General features: G+C 37.6%; 1 protein-coding gene across 7 annotated transcripts in view; it reads left to right on the top strand.

Annotated features, from left to right (window-relative positions):
- The window catches only part of LOC132911267 (5-hydroxytryptamine receptor-like), a 159,494-nt gene that overhangs the window by 134,402 nt on the left and 3,963 nt on the right, over positions 1-21,129 (top strand). For all 7 annotated transcript variants that reach the window (XM_060967803.1, XM_060967800.1, XM_060967799.1 and 4 more), the window contains 3 exons: positions 18,183-18,326; positions 19,443-19,598; positions 20,394-20,554. In XM_060967803.1, coding sequence (XP_060823786.1) covers positions 18,183-18,326; positions 19,443-19,598; positions 20,394-20,554 — 461 coding nt within the window. The remainder of the gene's footprint in view (positions 1-18,182; positions 18,327-19,442; positions 19,599-20,393; positions 20,555-21,129) is intronic.

The raw sequence follows: 21,129 nt of genomic DNA, 5'->3' as shown, positions 1-21,129 counted from the left end.
CATTCTCATCTCAAGTATGAAGTTCTGTGACTACAAAGTCTACTACAAATTAAATGGTTCTTGTTTTGTAAATGTGTATAGGTTTACACGCTTTGTCGGCTAGAGTAGATATTAAATTCGATGCAAAGTCAAAAAGCATTCCCCGCGATACTACGGGAACGTTTACTTCCAGCATCTTCACCTTCCTGCACGAAGCTGTTCCATTTGTTTGTCGAAGAGTTTAGCTCCCTTTGGTGGGCGTGCCAGTGCACACATTGTGCCAGCATTTCCACTGAAGTATGCTTCTGCGCATAAAAGTAGCTGGAATGACTGCTTTTCTTTCTCCTCTTTACCTTAATTTTTTTTTTTTTTATAATCCTTTTTATTTTATGGTCTCCTTCTTATGATTATTTCGGAGCGTGGTGCTTGTGAAATTTAAAGGTGCATCCGTGGCCTCGTTGTCTCGTTTTTCCACGCCTCGATCAGGACTGTCGAGAAATAGACTCCGAGACTCGAGATAGTTGTCTTTAAATTGCAACACGGGGATCGACCCGTTCCTCGGTAATGATCCCGTTGTGGCGTCATTATCCGGAGAAACGCGTTCCGCGTGTTATTCGTGAATTATCGATACGTGACTGTCATCGCCGACTGTGTTTTAACCGTTGAGAATTCGTGGCCAGCCCGGTTTTCATCGATGAAAGGTCGCGACAGATGTACGATAATAAAATACAAATTCTATCGAAATTTCTAGATGATTTAATATTGCGAACGATTAATATCGCGAACAATTCTATTATTTTCGATCAGATACCTGACATCTATATAATTCTCACTCAAAATTTCCAAATTTCCGGATTGTCTGAAATTGTGATAAATTATGGCCCTGTGTTATCAAAAAGATGCTTGGGAATGCTACAATTTCACTGTTTTATGAAACTCATATCTGCTTTTGTTCGGCGTGAAATTAAATTCTTCATAACTTGAGAAATGAGACTCAGACAATATTTTTGTGCATGAAATTTCCACATTATCTTGATGTGTAAAATCACATAGAAATATCGCTCGCTCTTCTTAGCATATTCTACGGTTTCTTACGAGAAGAATAAAAGAAATGGTTTCGAACCTTTACGTAATAAGGTATATCATTTAACGTCATTTTTTCCATTTATTATTTGAAATCTTAAACGGAAGAAGCTCCAGTCTCTTTCAGAATACTTCTCTCTTTCACAGATATTTTCCAATTTTGTCACTAATTACTCACCTCCCATTTAATGAATTTTTAATTTAGCTGAAATTCCTATCAAAGGAGAGTCACAGATAGCGCCGTGCTTCGACCAATGATCCACGAGTCTTTCAAATATTAAATTCAGCCGATCGAGTGAATCGGTTTAACGAACGATACAGAACTGTACATAACGTGGCACGCTGCTATTTGACGTTAACAAACAAATACGCAAACAGCAGCGAAATGATAAATTCAAAATCAAGCAGAACGAAATACACCATGTGTTCGACCTGTCGACTTACATTTCGTCTTCAGAATATAGAGACGATGATTTCTTCCTACTTGCAACATTTTTAAACGAGTTATTCGCACTGTCTCGTTATGTATGAATTGCGTTTGATAGAGTTTGATTCGATGAAGGAATTTCGAATAACGATAGACACGTACAGCGTCTGGAAAAATTCATTCCATCAGGATTCGCGATGGTGATGCCCCTTGAGAGTTAATAAACGCTCATGCGAGAAGTTACCATTGAAATATTTACGAGACAACCATATTTTGCGGCGAAACATGATTCGTTGGATTCTACTTTACTCGAACGATCCGTAAGAAAGTTGCTTTTTCCTAATACGATATTTAAAAATGTTGGTAAGGATTATTTTTTAGAATTTAAGAATTACTTTTCCTTGGTTTATAATTGCGTGCAGAGTTATAAAAAATTGTAAAAAATTAAGTAGATGATCTACGAAAATAATAGAAAAATAATACATTCCTTTGAGACAACTAAGAAGGCGCGCTCGTGAAGTCGGCGACAAAACTAAGACGGACGCGTTTTGGATTATCGTCGTGTTTACGAGGATTTTAAAACGAGGCTGTCTAATAGGTTTACCCTGACGAGGTCGCCGTAAAGCTTCGTGAAACGCGGTTAAACCCGCGGGATCCTTTCAACGTGAAATCGTCATAAGAACTCTTTACGTTAGCCATCACGAGAAAGCTCCAGCTAGTACGAAAATATTATCCAGCCTTCTTGTCACATAAACGACCGAGACATAATCTCGGAGAAGAGCATATCGATCCAACGGTGCATCTGCTTCGTGGAATTTTCAAACTCGTAATTGAAGTATTAAAATCCAACGGGACGTTCGAATCAAATTCCAAATTGTCCGTCAATTTGAGAAGTTTGATATGATGATCTTGCAATAAAAAGCAGAGAATTTCCCGAGTAAAACAGTGTACACACGTTGAAGTAGAACATCAAAGAAGCGGTTTAACGGACGTTGTCAGAGGAGCTAGAATTTATCTAAATGACGATAAAACGTGGAAGCTGATTGTTAGCGTTGTGAAAGGGACAGAACGTGCAATCGTTGCAATCTTCTGTATCGTAAAAATCCAACGAAGACGATGGAAGGTATCGTCAACTGTAAATGCTCTTGGATCCTCTTGAATGTGGACACGTCGAACTACGGAGTATTTGTCGAGAGCTCGCAAAGAATGGGAAACTTATCCTAGGGGAACGACGCGACAGGTCGCGTTCGAAATTCACGGCTGAAGTTGAAAGTTCGAAGTCTCGAGGTGGTGAAAATTTCGCCAACGTGTTTCTCGAATACGCTATGAGAGCTCTCTATCAGTGATAGCAACATCTTTGTCGTGTTACAGCACATGTAGATGATGTAGGTGAATTTGCAAGTTCTGGAGATTACGACTACTCGTTGATCGTGGGTTTATGAGTCATTCGTTCGTAGATTTTATTTTCCATGAAATGATACAGAACGTGTGCAAGTGATCTATCGATTTTGGTAGCGAGGAATATTAGTATTTAACTCGGATAAAAGCAGTATTTTCTTGAAATATTCTTCTTCCAATTTTTAGTATTCATCTTCTCATCTAACCTCAATCATGTTAGCGAGAGTTTGAAATTTTGGATAAAGAAAGATTTGCTTTATCATTTGTGTTGAAATGGTCACCACTTCTAAAAAAACTCTACATCTGGTCCTTTTACATAAAAGATATAACTTAGAAAACACGAAGCTGGCACCCTGCTGGGGGTAACCACCCACATGCTATATTTATTTTATTTTATTTCTTTTTTTATTTACCAATAAGATATAACGCTTTACCAAATGTCCTTCAGGACAAATTGTAAAAACCAAAATAAAATAAAAAAAAAAATCTGGTCCTTTTAGTTTTTTCAAGCACTGAAACCATCGACAGCGTATGGACAAAAGACTGGAACGAAGGCAGACCATAAACGGTAGACAGGCGACGATGGGTTCAGGGCTTTCAGACATAGCGTGCGGATCTGGACCAGCTCAAATTATATTCCTATTTGTATTTACACTTCTGTATTAAAATATATTTTCTACCTTACAATTTATCCACGCGTTCCTTTGTTCATACATCTAATAACCTCGACAATTTGTATAATCGTAGCTATCGTTCGTTGATGAATTTCATTCCTTGTACAATAAAACTGTACGAAACGACGTGCATGGAAACGATCTTGATTCCAATGCATTGATTTTAATGATAAAGAATATTCGCGCTTCAAACGCGCTGAAGGTGCCATTTTCTTCAAGTGTGTTCCTCTTTTAAAAGCCGTTTTTCTTTACAAGCTACGAATTCCTCTCAACTTGTAGCATTTGCTACCGTCACAGAGATTTTTAGATATTAAAGTGAAAGAGTATTTTCTGTTATTCGTGAACGTGCGAACGAGGATGCAATATCGTCGACTTCTTCTGGTCGGATAGCAACGCGATCAATGAGAAATCACGCGCGCAGCGTCAAGGGAAACCGTAACGAGTCGAGAGAAAATAAAATCGGGACAACTGGTTCGACGGGAGAAAGGTTTATGTACACATGGAAAGAGAATGGCCGACTTGGAGCAAGAAAAGCAAGCGAACGTTCCACGTGTGCGAAAAGCTTTCAAAGGATCCGACGCTTATCCGTGAATCCAGCTGGAAGCCATAGAGGGATGCAATTGAAATTGAAGGTCCTGTGCAGTCTTCGAAGGTTTCGATACAGACGCACGTGAAACTTTTACATTCGAATCAAGGACGCTCCGACTAAGGGAATGCGAATCATATTGGCTGGCAGCTAAGGAAATGCAGATTTTGTCGATACCGACTAATTCACATTCCTTAGTTGCGGAACCATTAAAATGTACATAAAATACATAAAGACGTACGAAGATACGTAAAGATTCGTAATACGTCGAGTATATTCGTCGAGCATTTGCTAGCGTTTGTATTATACCCTTGTATTCTATCAGAAATTTCTTCTTTTGTCTTGTGTCATATATTACTCTCGATATAATCAGCTGACGAATTCTTCGAAGAAAAGATCGCAAATGGTCCGACTCTGAGTTGGATGAAACATTGTAGCTTAAAGGACAGCGAAAAATAGTAGATTGTAGATAATAATTAATATAGATGTCATGAAAGCTGTCTTGAACTAATAGTAACAAGTGTTAAAAATGATGGATAATAGTAGATAATAATGGGAGATAATGAATAAATGGCTGCTGAAATATCTTTATGATTTCGAATTTTATAAATATATTCGCGACAGTTGTGTCTTATTATAACGTTAATAAAATTTCAGTATATTTCTTATAACTAAATGGCGAACTTTTATGGGAAATTCAAAGCTAGAAAAATGCATGCACAGAATGCAAGTAATATGAAAAACGTAGCTGCCGTTTATAATATTTCACTGGTAAGTAAAAATTTTCTATCTCGGTTCCACGTTTTTGATTCTTTCATGAAAATTTGCATAAATATCTGTCTATTAATAACGCATGATGCATTGGCAACAGACTTTTATAAATGGCCAAATACTTCTGCCAAGCATTGTACTTTCGAACTATTACCACGCTATCGTTTTATTATTAATGCTGACGCATATTTTCGAAAATCGAACGATGCCAGTAAAAAAGTAGACACGCGTGACTTATCGTTCCTCCTTTTCGTTCTACCCGATTTCCTTTTTGCGCGGAGTAAGCAAGCGAGAGGTGAATGCGCGAATTCTTATAAATAGTCGTGGAAGCCCGATTTATTTTTCTCCTCCGAACACGACAAAGCACCATGGCCTCTCCTTACTTATTTTTCAACCAAGCCACCCTTTATCTACCCGTCTTGACGTTTCTATTCTCGATGCATCCTTCGTCCCATCCCGGAACGTCTGCTTATTGAAAGGTTCTCGTACCGATTGCATGACATCCTTCCGCTTCGTCGCGTGTCATATTTCTTTCCTACATGCAACTGGAAGACACGCTTGACCGTTCGCCGCTTCTCCTGGAAAATTGCTCGTTTCTATAAAATCGTTTGTCTGGATGCAACGAACCGAGCTTCGATAGGCAGGCCATGGCTGAAACGTGACTGAAATTTTTGTGAAAGTTTCTTCGAGAAGATTGACCTCTTTTTCTGTCCTGAAATTGATCTTCAAATTGAATGGAAGATGGAACTGAGGTGGTGTCTGCATCAAAATTGACATCGGGAAAGATCTGCCAGAATTTCAAAAGGATATTTCGTTAATTTGGAAACCTGGAATCGACATTTCCATCTTTTTCATTACGTTTTCTTGGAATTACAGGAATTTCAAGATACCGATCGGTGTATACGTATGTCGAAGTTGTACGTGAAACGTTAAATGCATTTTCGTCGGCACCGTGTTCTGCGGATTGATTGCTGATTTCTTAATAATTGCAACAATGAAACACGAAACATTTTAAATATTATCTCGAGTAAAGATTACACTGTATTTTCCTGATATATAACCAAACACACGTAGTAAGTTTTCAGCCTCTTACGCTATAATAATCCATTAATGTTTCCTCCTAAGAACGACACCTCCAAATAGAAATACCCTTAAAAGAATTTCAAGAAGGTTTCGAAAATACAAAATCGTCTTTCACCCAATTTAATATCGCTCAGAATCGTGTCAGTTGTTACGTGCGTTTAAAGAACATTTTCATCGGAAAAATTCGATTCGAACGTTTCTCGAATTTCGCGAAGCGTAGCTGATACCCGTGTCCCCTTGGTAAAATTGTTAGGAAAGCTTAATCGTCGAATTGAATCGTTCTTCGGAACTTTATTTCGACCAAAAGCTGACTTTCTGAGTCGTCGATTCCATCCGGATGGATTGATCCAATTTTTAAGTTATCGCGCTATTGCGTGCGATAGACGAGGAACTTTCATTGGCAGTCAGCCTCGGGGAGGAAGTAGAAGATTATTGATCGAAGTTGAGCGAAGAAATGTGCTTCGGAGGAGCTGGTTCATCGGCTGATTGCACGCATGTACAAAGTATCGCGGGGAGGAAGGAGCAAAAGGGCAAACGAAGCTCGCGATAAAATAAAGCTTAAGTAGTATTTACCGCGACATCCTGCGTTTATTCAATAATTGCCGGTCTCTTGATACTTTGTACTTAAAACAATTACGCGAGGAGCGACACCCTAAAGCTTTACTGAGTCTGAGAAAATTATTTACTCGTTGATAATTTAATCGTATTCTAAATTGAGTGCATTGTAAACAAGCCGTAAGAGCGATAAAGGGGTGCGAAAGGGCAACTCAGGGGTTGAATCAGCGATACAACCAGACACTTTAATCACTCTTGTGTGTCATTTTAACGAACGATAAAAAAAGCACTACATGTATATTTGAAAATATTATTTTATCGTCCTTTGCTTCGCTCGAACGGGAGGAAAATTAAGAACTTGGACTTCCACGATAGAATTATCAACGGAGTCTATGGATGTTGCATTTTTCAGGAGAAGAAAAATAATCATTTTATTTATCTCTGTAGAGCGTGAAAGAATTTCGCCGTTTCAAAGGTTGCGTTCAACGGTTTTGTTAAACGTGTCCTAAATGCGACTGCATTCTGCTACTTCCGGTTTTCTTCACTCGAAAGAATCGCCCGATGCGCATGGTAAAAAGGATGCAGTTTCTTTCTATAGCGTCCTCCGTATCTCGGGATGCCTGTGTACCGTTCGTTATTGTTCAGCCGTTCCATTTCTGCTGATCTCGGCCCCGAATATATATGTATATACACTCTTATTCCGTCTCTCTCCACTGCATCGCATTTTTCTCAATTATTTTCTCCTCGTTTTCAAAACGTTTTGCGACCGTTCGGGAACGTATTGTAAAACAAACGTCGTTGGGTTTTTCGCCCAGGAATTAACATTTTTATTTGATGAAAATAAAGTGATCAGTTAGTTTTTTTTTCCTGGGACAGATATAATGATTTACAAAGGTATTTCAACAGTTATTACAGAAAACTTTTACCAAAATATTGTACGTATTGTATAAAGAATTTTGCAATTTTATTAGCACCGTATCGAGACACGGCTGTTCCAACTATTAGGTTGCCCGAAAAGTTCCTTTCGTTTTATGAAGAAATAATAGACGCTCAACGTTTTTCGTTTTATATTATTTTGTCGAATTACGTACAGTCTATTTTGTTTCGTTGAGGTAAACACCGTGTCATTTCACAGACTTGGTTTCACGTTTGTACGAAGGTGCACTGTTGTAAAAAACACGTTTGCGAAAGAAAGACACTTTCCGGACAACCTAATATATTGGTCAAATTGGAAAGCAATCTGATTATGTGTATAGAAGTTACGAAACATTTACTGTAATCCTGTATTTGGCAAAATATTGATATACGCCACGAATAGTTGAATTAAATAAATAGAAAGTCGCAGTAATTATTTCGGTTCGTTAACGTAATGGATAATTGACTGTTTAAGTATTTTTGTCATCTCTGGAAAATGTATGTTTGCACTAAATATCTCGTGCTTTTGAAATTTTAAAATTCTTCGTATAACACGCATAACAATATATATTTATGATAGGTTTCTACAAGTGTTCGAGTATATTCGTGAGCATTTGTAGATTCTCCAGAAGCATCGATAGATTTTCTAGAACAAATTGTTCAGCAGAAGAGGAGGAGAAAAATGTGGAAAGGCGAAGCGCGATAGGAGTCACTGGCAAAGACAAAAGTCGATTGGCTTTCGGAGCTAGATTCCAATACCATGAATGGACTTTTAAGCAGGCGTGCGTCACTCTTTCCTATATATCTTCTCCTCTCTTATCAGCCGAGCTCTTCCTTCCTTCCAATCTTTTGCCTCTTGTCTTGGGGATTCTTTGAACCGACCTCGCTCTGATTTCACGCGAAATTCGCCAGAATAACAGAAAAAACGCTAATTGCTGTAAGGAAGCCTTTCGTTCGAAGGTTGACTGTTAAGGCTTCCTGGAAATTTGTAGTACCGGGTATTTTAGCAATGTGCAAAACTTATTTCTTAACGTCAAATGTGTTTTTTCAAACGTTCATAAAATTTAACATTCGTGGAACTTTACCAATTCTAAAAGATTTGCATCTTCGCGCCTAACAAATTATCTTTATTCTCAATTATGTCGTATTAAAATTATTCCATTTAATCATGAACTGACATAAAAGTCGGAAAATCGACAAAAATATATTATCACGTTTTTCTCCTGATCTTCATATTAAAAATCCAACAATTGAAAGTACAAAGTTTAAGAGTTTCTTAAAGCATAAAGATTCAGGAAGTCTAAATAGTTTAAAATGCCCGCGTAATCGTGAACACCAGCTAAATATTCCGCATTTGCCTTCACTATGAAATGCTTATCTCATGCGTATCATAAACTTTAGAATGTTTTATTCCAAAGATTCCGCCTTTAAAAACAATTTTCTAAACAATACTCGTATTTTTCGGAAATTTAATGACTCTCTGTCAGACAGTCTGTAACAACGTCTTTACGGCCGACAGTTAAGGTAAGGGGATGCTGGTTAGTAAAAATAGAAAGTGAAGACTCTCGACAAAGGATGGAGGTTTTTTGCAAGGTGTGTAGCTGAATTTTTCAAGGAGCGAAGCAAAGGACGATATTCCGTCGAGTGGTTCTTCAGGGACGTGGAAAAATGTTCTCACATGAATTGTATCCTTTGTGAAGTGCCATTAATTTCCCACCCTGGTCATCTCCCTTGGTAACTTTCAGTTCTATACCCTGCCTCATTTAACCGGCAGTTCTCGATTCAACGAGCCTGGCCTGATTTCGTTTATCCGAGATAACCGAGGTCCCCGAATGTAAGTGGAAATTGAGTTCGCCTGAGTCATTTCACGTAATACTTAAGGCCTTATTTCGATGTCGTTTTCCTCGTCTACATTTAGGTTCCGTCCCTTCAGGGTTCCATATTAATTATTCGGCGGGGCTTGTTTAGGGGCCGCACAAAGGGTCGTAGAGACGAATTTAATACAGGTTTTGTGATTTATTGTTCTCGTAATTGATTAGGGTTCGGAATTTACGGCTTCCTTTACAACATACTCTTGGATTTCTTGGACAGTGATGAACATTACAAAGGAGTTGAAAGTCTTTAGCTTGTTAATCGAGGATGAGAAGTTGCCAATCTCTTGGATATAATAATTCCTTTATTGAGGAACATTACAAGCGAACTGGAAGTCTTTAACTTGTTAATTGAGAAAGAGAAATTGACAGTCTCCTGCACCTAATAATTTCTTTAATTGAGAATTATCTATAATTTTTATCCTCATTAAAAGTAGATTACACCAACTACAAATGTATTTCGCGAGAACTACAATCGACATAAATAAAACTCGTTGCTCTCTGTTGAATTTTTATTTCGTGATCGTAGGAACCTTTACCCAAGTTACAACTTGATTATCATTTGCAATATATTTAGGAATAATAATCGATTTAATAAATTAAAACGTAGATAAAAAGATGATGACTACGAACGTGACTTTTTAAAATTTATCTGAAGGATTATGCGTGAAAATATGTGAGTCATCTATTATTTGAAATATTCAATAGGTACATGTATGTGATGCAAATACGTGTATAATGAAGTTGAAAAATTTAAAAACAAGCGACGTCGATGAATGCTAAATCGCACTCGTTCGACTCTGTTTATCTATTATCGATAAGCATTCGACTAACAATCGCTTCACTGTAAGACAATATTCTTCGAATTGGTTCGACTAACAATAGCAAGTTTTCCAAGTGATATATACTAGTGAGTTTTCCAAATGATATATAATATAAGGATCGACGTCAAGGAAGTTTGACACTTCGCTCATTAAATGTTCCATCTGCAACTCGTATTTTGAGCACTGCATTTCGAACCAGGCGTTATGACAGTTTTGGCACTTGTTGCTCGGAATTGGGGGCATTAATTTCGCTGGATCTCGATTGGAATCGATTTGTCTTCGAGTTACTGCGGCGCCGACCGATTTAGAAAGATCGAACAAATACCTGCCAACGCTGCTTTCAATCACATTCAGTCTGGTCTCGTGTAATTTATTGAAAATTCAATTACATCTTGCGCAAATTTAATAATCAAAATATTTCATTTACAAACTACTAAGCCGATCATTTCCAACTTTTTAATTTCATTATATATTTTGTTGTCATATTTTCTCATACTACTTGCTTTCTACAAATTTGTGCGCCTCTAAGCTTCATGTAGACGTATAAATATATACATAATACATACAGAATACATAATGTAGAAATACATAGAACATAAGTCTATGAAACATACAGGAAAATGTATATAAACGTATAAATATGTATAGAATATAAATGTGTAAGTAGAGAAAAATGCCTACAGAGTACAGTACTATTTTATTGTAACTTATACATTACTAAAATTCTTCCAGCAAAAATATTCTCGAAATTCCTAAAAGTAATAGTTGTGCCACAGATGTTTACTTTCAGAAATTTTTTATCTCAACGACGTAGTAAAATTCCACTTCAGCAAAAAGTTTCTAACCGCCACTGCACTTTGTTAACCCTTTAACAGAACAATAGTATATCAAGAAATTCAGAAGGAACAATTTAAGAAATAATTATATACAAACCTTCTTATCTTCAAAATTCCTTGTATTTCTAGTATCGAACATAAGAAATAAATCTCTTCAACTTTTTATAGTAAAAGATTATTTATAATTATATTATATCTTACATATAATAACAAATTTATAACACTTTATTTGACGATGTTACGTCGGCCGACTCTCTGCCTAGACCGGGCCACACGTCGCGGGCAGGATGGCAACTAGATGTCTTCACATCCTTACCGCGTACCCTCAATAATCTCAAGTACCCTCCATAAACCTCAGGCATTTTCTATTTAAGGTCCTTCAGACAGACCAAATATTCTTGCACTGAATAGTTTATCGTCTACTACGGGAAGATACGGGAAAGTTGATTTCTCTCGCGTTCAGTATCTTCCGTTAGCGACTTTCTCTCGAGGACGGCTAAGACCCTTCCTGGTCCATTAGCCGTCTATTATCCAATCAGAAGCAATGTCTATTGCCCTCACTTTCCTAGCCAAAATTGTCATCAACAAATCCGATGGTTCTGTGCACGAGGCACATCTATCCTTAGCTTTCCTCCGCCACAGCATCGTCACCGAACGGCACTGATTTTGCATCTTTCGAACGGTCAACACCTTTGACCGGGTTTCCACCTTTAGATCAGTCACCTACTTTACGTATACATACGCATCAGTGTAACTATATTCATTACAAAGTTGTTGGAATAAACTGTAAATTATAATTTGTTGTATCAGTGTCATATTCAATTTAACTACCTCTATTATCCTAACCGAAATAGGGGATCGATCATTTCGCGACGTCGATTGTCTAATCGTAACGGGAATTTACGACTCTCGTTGACGTGCTTCCTCGCGATCGCGTCTCTCCGCGAGTGAACGAAACAGACGATTTGCTCGAGTCTCTTTCACGCCACACACTGAGAGAGTCAAAGTACTACGCATTCAAAGCAATATAGACGATCCTCGTAATATAATTTGTAATCGTTATAATTATCCACAAAATTAAAAATTTATTACGGCGAATTATTAATACGACCAGAAATTTAATCACACGACGCATTAATCTTCGTTTGGAATGTCTGAAAAGTTGCAGCAAAACTGGTTAATTATTAAAAAGCAATCAGAGTAAGCCAAAAATCAATATCGTATTCATATCCACTGACCAAACCATTTCTGCTTTAGAATTTACAGCATCATACAGCATCACCCTACAGTATATCGTGTAACACATCCAGGCATCGACCTATGGCAAATATCGAGAGACCCCGAAATCCACGTGACAGTTGATAATTAGAGAAACGTACATAGCCACGATCTCTCGAACCAGAAAAAATTTCGAAAATATCAGAGGCATGGGCGGTCTGCTGGAATACTGATACCGATGTATCGATCCTAATCTCCTTACGAATATGTTGCGCACTGACACGAGCAGATGATTTACGAGACCGGTGCGTTGTGGCAGCCGAGCCAGAGTTTCTATTGTACGCGAACAAACGCTTTCCAACCCGTCTACCGATGCCCAGTCTCGTGATATTCAGATAGTTGTTGTTCAACACATCGGCGAACAACGTTGCGATTACGTTCACGGGTGCGCCGATCGTCTTGCTTCTCCGTGTAATGGATCACACATAGGAAGAAAAAAAAAGAAAGAAAACATGCACATCCTGAAAATTAAATTCTGTTTCCAGAGAAAATATCTTCCATCGATGCGGTACGATACAGCTCCTGCAGACTTTTTTCTTTGAAAAATTCTACTTGTCGACGATTGAATTCGTCGCTTCTCCGTGTTCTTTTTCAACGTGTACATATACGGTAAGGCAAGGTTGTTTGAATTATCTAAACTTTGATGTGTCAAAACCACAAAAACAACTTCCTGTAGATTAACTAACGTTGTTGTGTATTATAAGACGCTGTTAGTTTTTAATATACCAACGAAAGAGTAAGAAAACATCGTGTACTTTAGATATAGCAAGAGAAAATAGAAACGAGGAAATGATTTGAATAACGCAGAGAACTACGGTCGTCGATGACTGTCGATATAAGCAGATGATATATTTCACTCTATGTATCGCGTTACCGATATCGAGTTTGAACGTAGATCGCATGCAAATTGTTGGTAACCAAATTTGACAGATAACAAGGCACATTACTTATCTCGTCTCAAGTATACTTCTCGATAAAACAACCATGTCTTACTGCAATTTATTTTTAAGCCTATTCGGTTAATCAGACAAAACCAGATAGTTAAGAGGCTTTTATCGATCGATAAGCAGGTTGCGTAATCGAACAACAATTGTAAACGTGTTCCGCGGTGGTTTAAGGCGGAACCAAATTGAATGGAAATTAGAGTGCGGTGGCTTCGTTTCGTTACGTAAATGCTCGAATAGAGGAACAAAGGAGAATGGAAAAAGTGTCGACTTTATCAAACCAAGGAAGCTGTCTTCTGCAACTTTGACAGAAGCGGAAGAAGCTTTATTTAGAAACACGCTCGGTAAGCGACACTGAGCGCTCCTCAGGGATTCGAAAAATGGGACAACGTATTAAATCAATCGTCGCTCCTATTTTACCACTCGCATCAGTTTTGTTTTTCTTTCCACCTTCTCGTGATTTAGGATTTCTGTACGCGAACACCTTTGAATAGAAGACTCGCACTCCGGTTTGCTTTCATATCGGACACAATTGCCATTTTTATTATTTTAGAAAATTACTACGCGTGATAAATTATTAATAGTTTATTAAACATCATGATAATGAACAACGCCGAATATAAAGACCATGGACGAGGGTCGTCCGATATTTGTAATTAACGAGCCACGCATATTTATCGAACCAGGTTTCGATACATTTGCGCTCAAAGAACAATAAAATTCCATCGATACGAGAGGATTTTGATCGACATGGACTACGATAGTTTCGTTCAATAAACTTTCTACGCGTAGGTCCTGCTAGAAGAAGATTAGAAAAATTGCTTCGAAAATATAGCACGAGAAAATGTGCTCCTTTCTTCTTCCTATTAAGATAAGCTTCCTCCTACGTACGAGTTAACGCGCGTACTTTCATTAACATTTAATTAACTGCGTGATTCTTTTAATATGGAAAGTTTCACGAGGGGAAAAAGCGAGAACGGAGGAAGGTTGAGACGACAAATTTTTATTCGTTCTCGTTTATGCGAGGTATAAGAGAGATACACAAGGGAAGGCAAAGAAAGGATCCTCGCTCTTTTCTAACGCAAAGGGTCCTTCATAAAGTACGCTGCTTTTCCTTTTATTTACCTCCTATTCTTTGTTCTCTGCGTCGGCAAAACTCATAACTTCGAGAACTATACTGAAGCATACGTGTCTTCTAGGAGGAAGAAGGAATTCCCCGAGCACATGTTACGAGCTTACACATAACATCAGAGAAATGAGCGATCGCTACTAACATAAGCAACATTATGAGTAAATTTTTGCAACTCGCCAGACTTTCAGTACACGTACAGAGTTACTGTCGCCTCATTCCTGAATCAACAAGTAAATATAACTCATAAAACTGCTACATCGATCAACGTGAATAAACAATAAACAAAATTAATCAACTCGCTTTATGCAAAGTACATGTAGTAAATTCCAAACCAATTTAGAATCTTCGTTACACTGCTAACAAACTTGTCGTAAGCAAACTTTCTACAGAAATTAACATATTTATCATAAAATTCATGCAGATAGTCGATTGAACCGAATTGAAATTAGCAAAACTTTGAACCGCTGTAACTTCGAAGATAGTAACTTCCGATCAATGAATGAGCGATTAGCGGAAGCATGGAAGCTTCATCTTTAAAATGCTTGCTCATTTATCACGATACAACTTCCGGTTCCGGAGATATCATCGTGTAAAGACGATCGTAACTTTCAGCCGTTTATTGTCTCTGTCCTTGTCGCCTGCTCGCGCCTTTCTCTCGCGACTCGTCACTGACCTAGCACAAGCTCCCGTCAAACGCGCTGGTCAGCGATAGACGCTGACTGGACGGCTTTTTCTACTGTTCCTGGAAACGATATAGGGCGATCACAAGGTCGCCCGACATCCTAGCATCGTCTTAAGGGACATAACGACACTATGAATGCTTATATCTCGAAAGCCGTTTGAGATATCGGGATGAAACAAAAACGGGATTAAAGGGCATGAGTTTCTCCATCTACTGAGTTCTGCATCTAAAGTTTGGTGACAAAATGTTGACTTCCTGTGGGCAATTTTTACAGTCACAGTTGAAGTCTTTCCGTGACTATGAGGATTTGCATCAATTTACTATTATCATTTGACCTATGCGTGGATGATCAAAAGCGTTCTGGTTATTCGGCAAGCGTATAAATGAACTGGAGCACTGATATTTGGAAGTTTTGCATGAATTTGGAGTATTAGTAAAAATATCCGAAGAATGGGAATCGGGAAAGGTATAGTAATTTTTGAATAGAAATATAGGAATAGGAAATATGAAATAGGATAGAAATGTGGAAGTGTAGAAATATAGAACTAATGTGAAGAATCTGAAGAACGTAAATCGTTTCCGGTTACCAGGTTGCTCGCACTAGATTTATCAAACCGCACGATAACTGAAAGTGCATTTAATCTCATCGTTTCACATTTACAGTATCAGCAACAATAAACGCATGAATCGCGTGGGCCGTTTTTATCGAAAGCACCGTGACTACACCACTGTAGGTCGTATTTTATGTCGACCTCTTTGTTGGTTATGTGTTAATGATTGCTTTTAAACATTCAAGATAAACACGTTGCGCCAATCTCGCGAATATATACATATAACTGTCTGAATGTTTTATTTAGCGTATTCGGTTAGAAACCACGTCCATGGAACGTACATGTTCCATTAAAGCTGGTATTTTCGCAATGGTGCTCTTCCCCGTATTTTTTCCCCCCGATGTTCTTTATTTTCTTTTTCTAGTCGAATGGGATACGAAGAAAAACAGACACGCGTGCAATTTTTTGCACTTTTATACAACGCGGAAGGTGAATAGCGGATATAACGAAATTGAGGGAAAGTTTTCGAGTTTGTAACGAGACGCGTGTTATTTAGTATCGACAGTTTCAGTGTTTGCGCGTGTGACAAATTGGAAATGAGCGTTCAACGTAGTTCGCACTTGTCACCGATAAAAGCGGCAGAATTTTCATGTCCGTGGAATACCATTGAAGACTACGATAGCTGTTTCTACGCAGAGTTTGCCTGCTAGTTGCTGAGAATTTCTGCAGCCAAGGGTCCACCACTGCAGTAATTTTCATTATGTCGCCTGTTATTACTGTAGTTTCGCGTCGCAGCAAACTGATATTACAATTCCAAGCCGTCGAGATCCTTCTCTGTTTTTGTTAGACATATTTTCTCCTATAAGAGACGTTGTAATTAGACTCCTCCATCAAATGCAACGAAATGATGCTCCGGCAAAACTGGAATGACATTCCGTTAATGACTTTACGTTCGTTTTGAATATTATTCGAGAAACAGGCTAATTCATACGGAGGCAGCTAGCAGATGATTAGCTAGATGGGACGTAGCGAAAGAGAACAGATTCCGTCTCGGTAATAAAAGCGAAAAATCAATTCCTCGCGCATCTACCTAGGAAACAAATGGAAATTTTACCTACGGTCGCCGACTTTGAACAATCACATGGAAAATTGTAAAGAACGTACGTTTTAATAATCCTAAAGTGAAGAAGATATCCTTGTTAGCATATCCTTTTACTTCCATCTACATTTTTATAGTTTGCCGAATATTAATATTAGAAAATATTTTATGATTGGGACGAGAATGTTACACATCGTTACTGTGCAAGTAATTGAATAAATTGTTTGAAAATTTTCTTCCTCCTGTCATTAAGAAAATGACACTCTGATATAACGGATTTTCATTTCAGTTCCATTTCTTCAGTCGCTCTGATAAATACACCTATGAATTTGCAATACGCTAACTGATGCCAGTCTTCCTAACAATTAATTAAAGAACAAAATGAGTATTTCATGTCGCTAGCACCTTCTCCATTCATAACGTCCACAGCTGCGTTTCTTAAAACTTTTCCATTCGTGACCCCTGTTTTAGCCGTGAAAATTTTACGCAGCTCTAATTTATCGGTTATATACATAAAACCGTACATAAAATAAATACAAATACAAAGAAAATATTAATCGATAATAAATGAAAGAAGTTGATTTTAAATAATTCGTTATTACATTTATAATTCGATCACTTATTGCCGCTTATTAAGACAAAATTAAATTTTTATATATTAATATTTATTATTTACTTTTATTTATTTATATTGACGAGACAAATGTGCTTGTTTAGTTTATAAAGTTTTATAAAGAATTAAATCCGCACTAAATATTTCACATGACACAGCATCTACGATGTTTTTCATAGTTAATCGATGTTTCGAGTTTACAATCGTCAATGACGAAATCGTCATTTTGCAATAGATAAGTATTATATGTATGTATACGTATGTACATTTCATTAATTTTTCCCTATCGTTTTCAAATTAATATTGATTTACACATATTTCTCGTTCACATTCTAATTCAATCTCGATGTGTACAGGTATGATAATAGATATCTATAAAAAGTTAGAAGCGTATATAAGACCACTTTAGAAACTGCTGGGAATTCTGTGCTACTTCCCAGCTAAAATCCACATAAACGATTTCTTCAAAAGCTGGTGTTTTATACTTAATGTCGATTAATAACTCGATAAATTTTCCTTAATCCTTTAACTGTGGACGGTTGACATTTTGCGTAGCGATTGCAAAATCACGTCCCATAATTTAAGAAATTCTAATCTAGAGGGTGAGACAAATTCTTATTCGTTCGTTTCTTATTATATATATCGTAAGAACACGAATCTCCATAAACGCGTACAGTCTACTTATGATAATGAATTTACTTATCCTTCAAATAGCACAGCTTGAATAAAACATAATACGTATGATACGATATCGATGACACGTGACAATGAACTTGTTCAAGCCGACCCTTAGGATTCTCATTCACGTGGTGATCGATCGAACGACATCACGACGACACATCGACGTATACCCCTTTAACAGATAATTCTGTTTATTGCAGATAAACTCGGGATGGTCGTTGGGGCCTGAGCTTTGCGACATGTGGACCAGCAGCGACGTCCTCTGCTGCACTGCCTCGATATTGCATCTGGTGGCTATCGCGGTCGACAGATATTGGGCAGTCACCGATCTCAATTATATACAGGTTAATTAACACTGTCGCGGTCTGCAGGTAGTTCGTGAGACTAGAACGGTAACGAATGACGAACTTACGTCACGATCGCGTGGACCCTGGAGGGATGACAGTATCGAGAAGGAGATTAGGATATGCTGGGACGTGGAAACGCTCGTGTATATTGATCGTAGAATGCGACTCGATAATCGAGCTCGGTGTCCTGCTTCCCTTTGTACGACCAGAGATCATTAAAACGGAGGATGTAATTAGTAGGATTATTGCATGTACGCTCGTAGAATGTTTGGTTCGTTTTTACACGAAAACATCGCATTGTTTTGTGCGCCGTATCGTGAAATAACGCGTGATTTGTTCTATAGTAAAATTGCCGGAGAAATTGGAAATTTGAGTCGTTATACCCGGATAACGTTCAGTTAGATGTGAAACCGCGATTTTCAAACGATTAAGAATTTTTTATATTTGATCAAATCCAACCGACCGATTTTTCCTTGCATTGTCTATTAGATTGAATATATTTTTTAACGTATCTTTTTTAATTAGTCCGTGTGTAATAATCTTAATTTCAATCGTTTTGGTATCGTACAGTTTGAACTTCAATTAGTTTATCTGTGCCGTAAGATGATAATCGTCGGTATAGGGCGCGATAAAACAACCTTTACGCAGCTTATCCACACGTTATTATCCGAGGGTTAAATTTCTACATGGAAATTCTGTTTGAGAATCGACGAGTATATCGAAATTTCCTACTCGTATCTAGTAATCAATCCACCGTACTATCCCTAACAGTCAATAGCTAATCGAATCTGAATCCCACGATATCCCATCGCATGTTGGAGATAGTTGCTGCTATGGAATCCGAGATTTATGATCGCGTGATATTGTTGCAATCGAGTAAGCTGATTATCTCGAACCAATGAGGTGAAAACGTTTCAGGCCACTTTGAAAACGGTTTTACTATTTTAATCCTGCAAATATCATGGATATGCAACCTTCTTTGGCCTTGATCTGAATATTAATTTCGAACGGGTCATTATAAAAATATTTTGAAGAGAAAAGGGAATCCTCGAGTTACGAGGACTCGTCGATTCTCGAGTGTGATAGCCGGTGAAAGAATTTCTTTACTTTCAGGCAAGGAATCCACGGCGGATCGGTATGTTGATCGCCACCGTCTGGTTGGTGTCCTTAGGAATCTCGTTGGCGCCTCAACTTGGCTGGAAGGATCCTGATTATTTGGACCGTATAGCGGATGGGACGTGTCTCGTGTCGCAGGACCCTGCATACCAGGTACCTGCTCCTTGATAAATCAGAATCTTCCTCGAGTTATTTCGAAATTACATCTCTACACCTTTATTAATCCGTTATAAGTCGAATCTGGTGACAGCGGTTTACAAATTAATTTTTTTTCGTCGCGTATAAGGCTCCATTGTCTTTGTACTGAATTCAGAAATAAAAATCGCACACGAAACATATGACAAGTGTATGTTTGTTGATTTTCTGACGTTTATGTCATTTGCTAGGTAAACAGGAGTATAATACGAAATGCTAGAAGAAGGACTATTTGCTAGGTAGTCGAAGAATTTAATAGATACGATGTTTATTAAGAAAACAAATGAAAATTTTATTTTGTAGGGAGCGAAATATTTTTGAAAATATGTTGGAAATATCGAGGAAATATCGAGCAAGGTGACAGAAACACATATTATATACAAGGATGAAATGAAAAGAAAGTTTCGATATAGAATTGGTTGGCAACATATTGAATTCTAAAATTACTCTTCCATAAATAATAAAAACTCTGCGTGATTGAAAAAAAATCTGATCACAGATTGGAATTCAGCGAAAAAAATACACGAAGACCAATACAAATATTCACTGTGACAAACACCAGTGTTTGTTAACCGGAGTAATCTTCCTGTGAAATTGAAATTCATTCAATTGAAACTCGTTACGTAACGATATTACTCGCCCGTTATTGCATAACGACATCATTTTTTTTTTTTTTTAAGAAAAGTATGACCTTTCCTATACATATAAGAAATACCATTCGATTATGTGAAATTTTCTTAAATATATTTGCAGATTTTTGCCACTTGCACCACTTTCTACCTGCCACTGCTCGTTATTCTATTCCTGTACTGGAGGATATTTCAGGCGGCACGAAAGCGAATCAGAAAGAGACCAGGAACTATCGTGCAACCACCTCGTGAAAGAAGAGGCATCCTTAGACTCGTCACAAGAAGGTTCCGCTTCTCCCCCACGAATCTGAATAGATACACGGTTGCGAGGCTCGTTAGCGGCGTGCCTTAACTATCCTTCCCCATTCGTGATTTTCACGAGGCCGGTTTCTTGCGCGCCACAGACTAATTACGTTGCTGAATCGCTGAGAATACTTATACGTAACAGCTTGTTAACGTTACATTGCATTACGTGGCATTTCTAGCAGAGATCTTGTTAAACGTACGCTGTTGCTCATAAATGTGTGGACACTTTGGTCGATTTGCATAAAAGATACTTGAACGTGATAGCAAAACGTATAAATTAATGAGAAACTTAGGATTCCAGGGAAACATTTACTATTTTCTTGGAGAATCGATAAATTCATTGAACTATTAGAACATCAAACTAATAAATTCCATTTTCTGGATATTGTTTAATTTTAGTAATGGAACAAAGTGAATGGGGTGGAATTTTTTAGAAACCAAACGATTAATCTCGAAATGCGTCGACACATCGCACGAAATACAAATTCATTGAAAAACTTATCGATATTTATATTAAAATTGAATATATAATTTATCGAAGCATTATTGCTTTT

The sequence above is a fragment of the Bombus pascuorum genome, chromosome 10, assembly GCF_905332965.1.
Source record: "Bombus pascuorum chromosome 10, iyBomPasc1.1, whole genome shotgun sequence".
Taxonomy (NCBI): Eukaryota; Metazoa; Arthropoda; class Insecta; order Hymenoptera; family Apidae; genus Bombus; species Bombus pascuorum.
The sequence above is the reverse complement of the archived record's forward strand: the minus strand, read 5'-3'. Positions and strand labels throughout refer to the sequence as shown.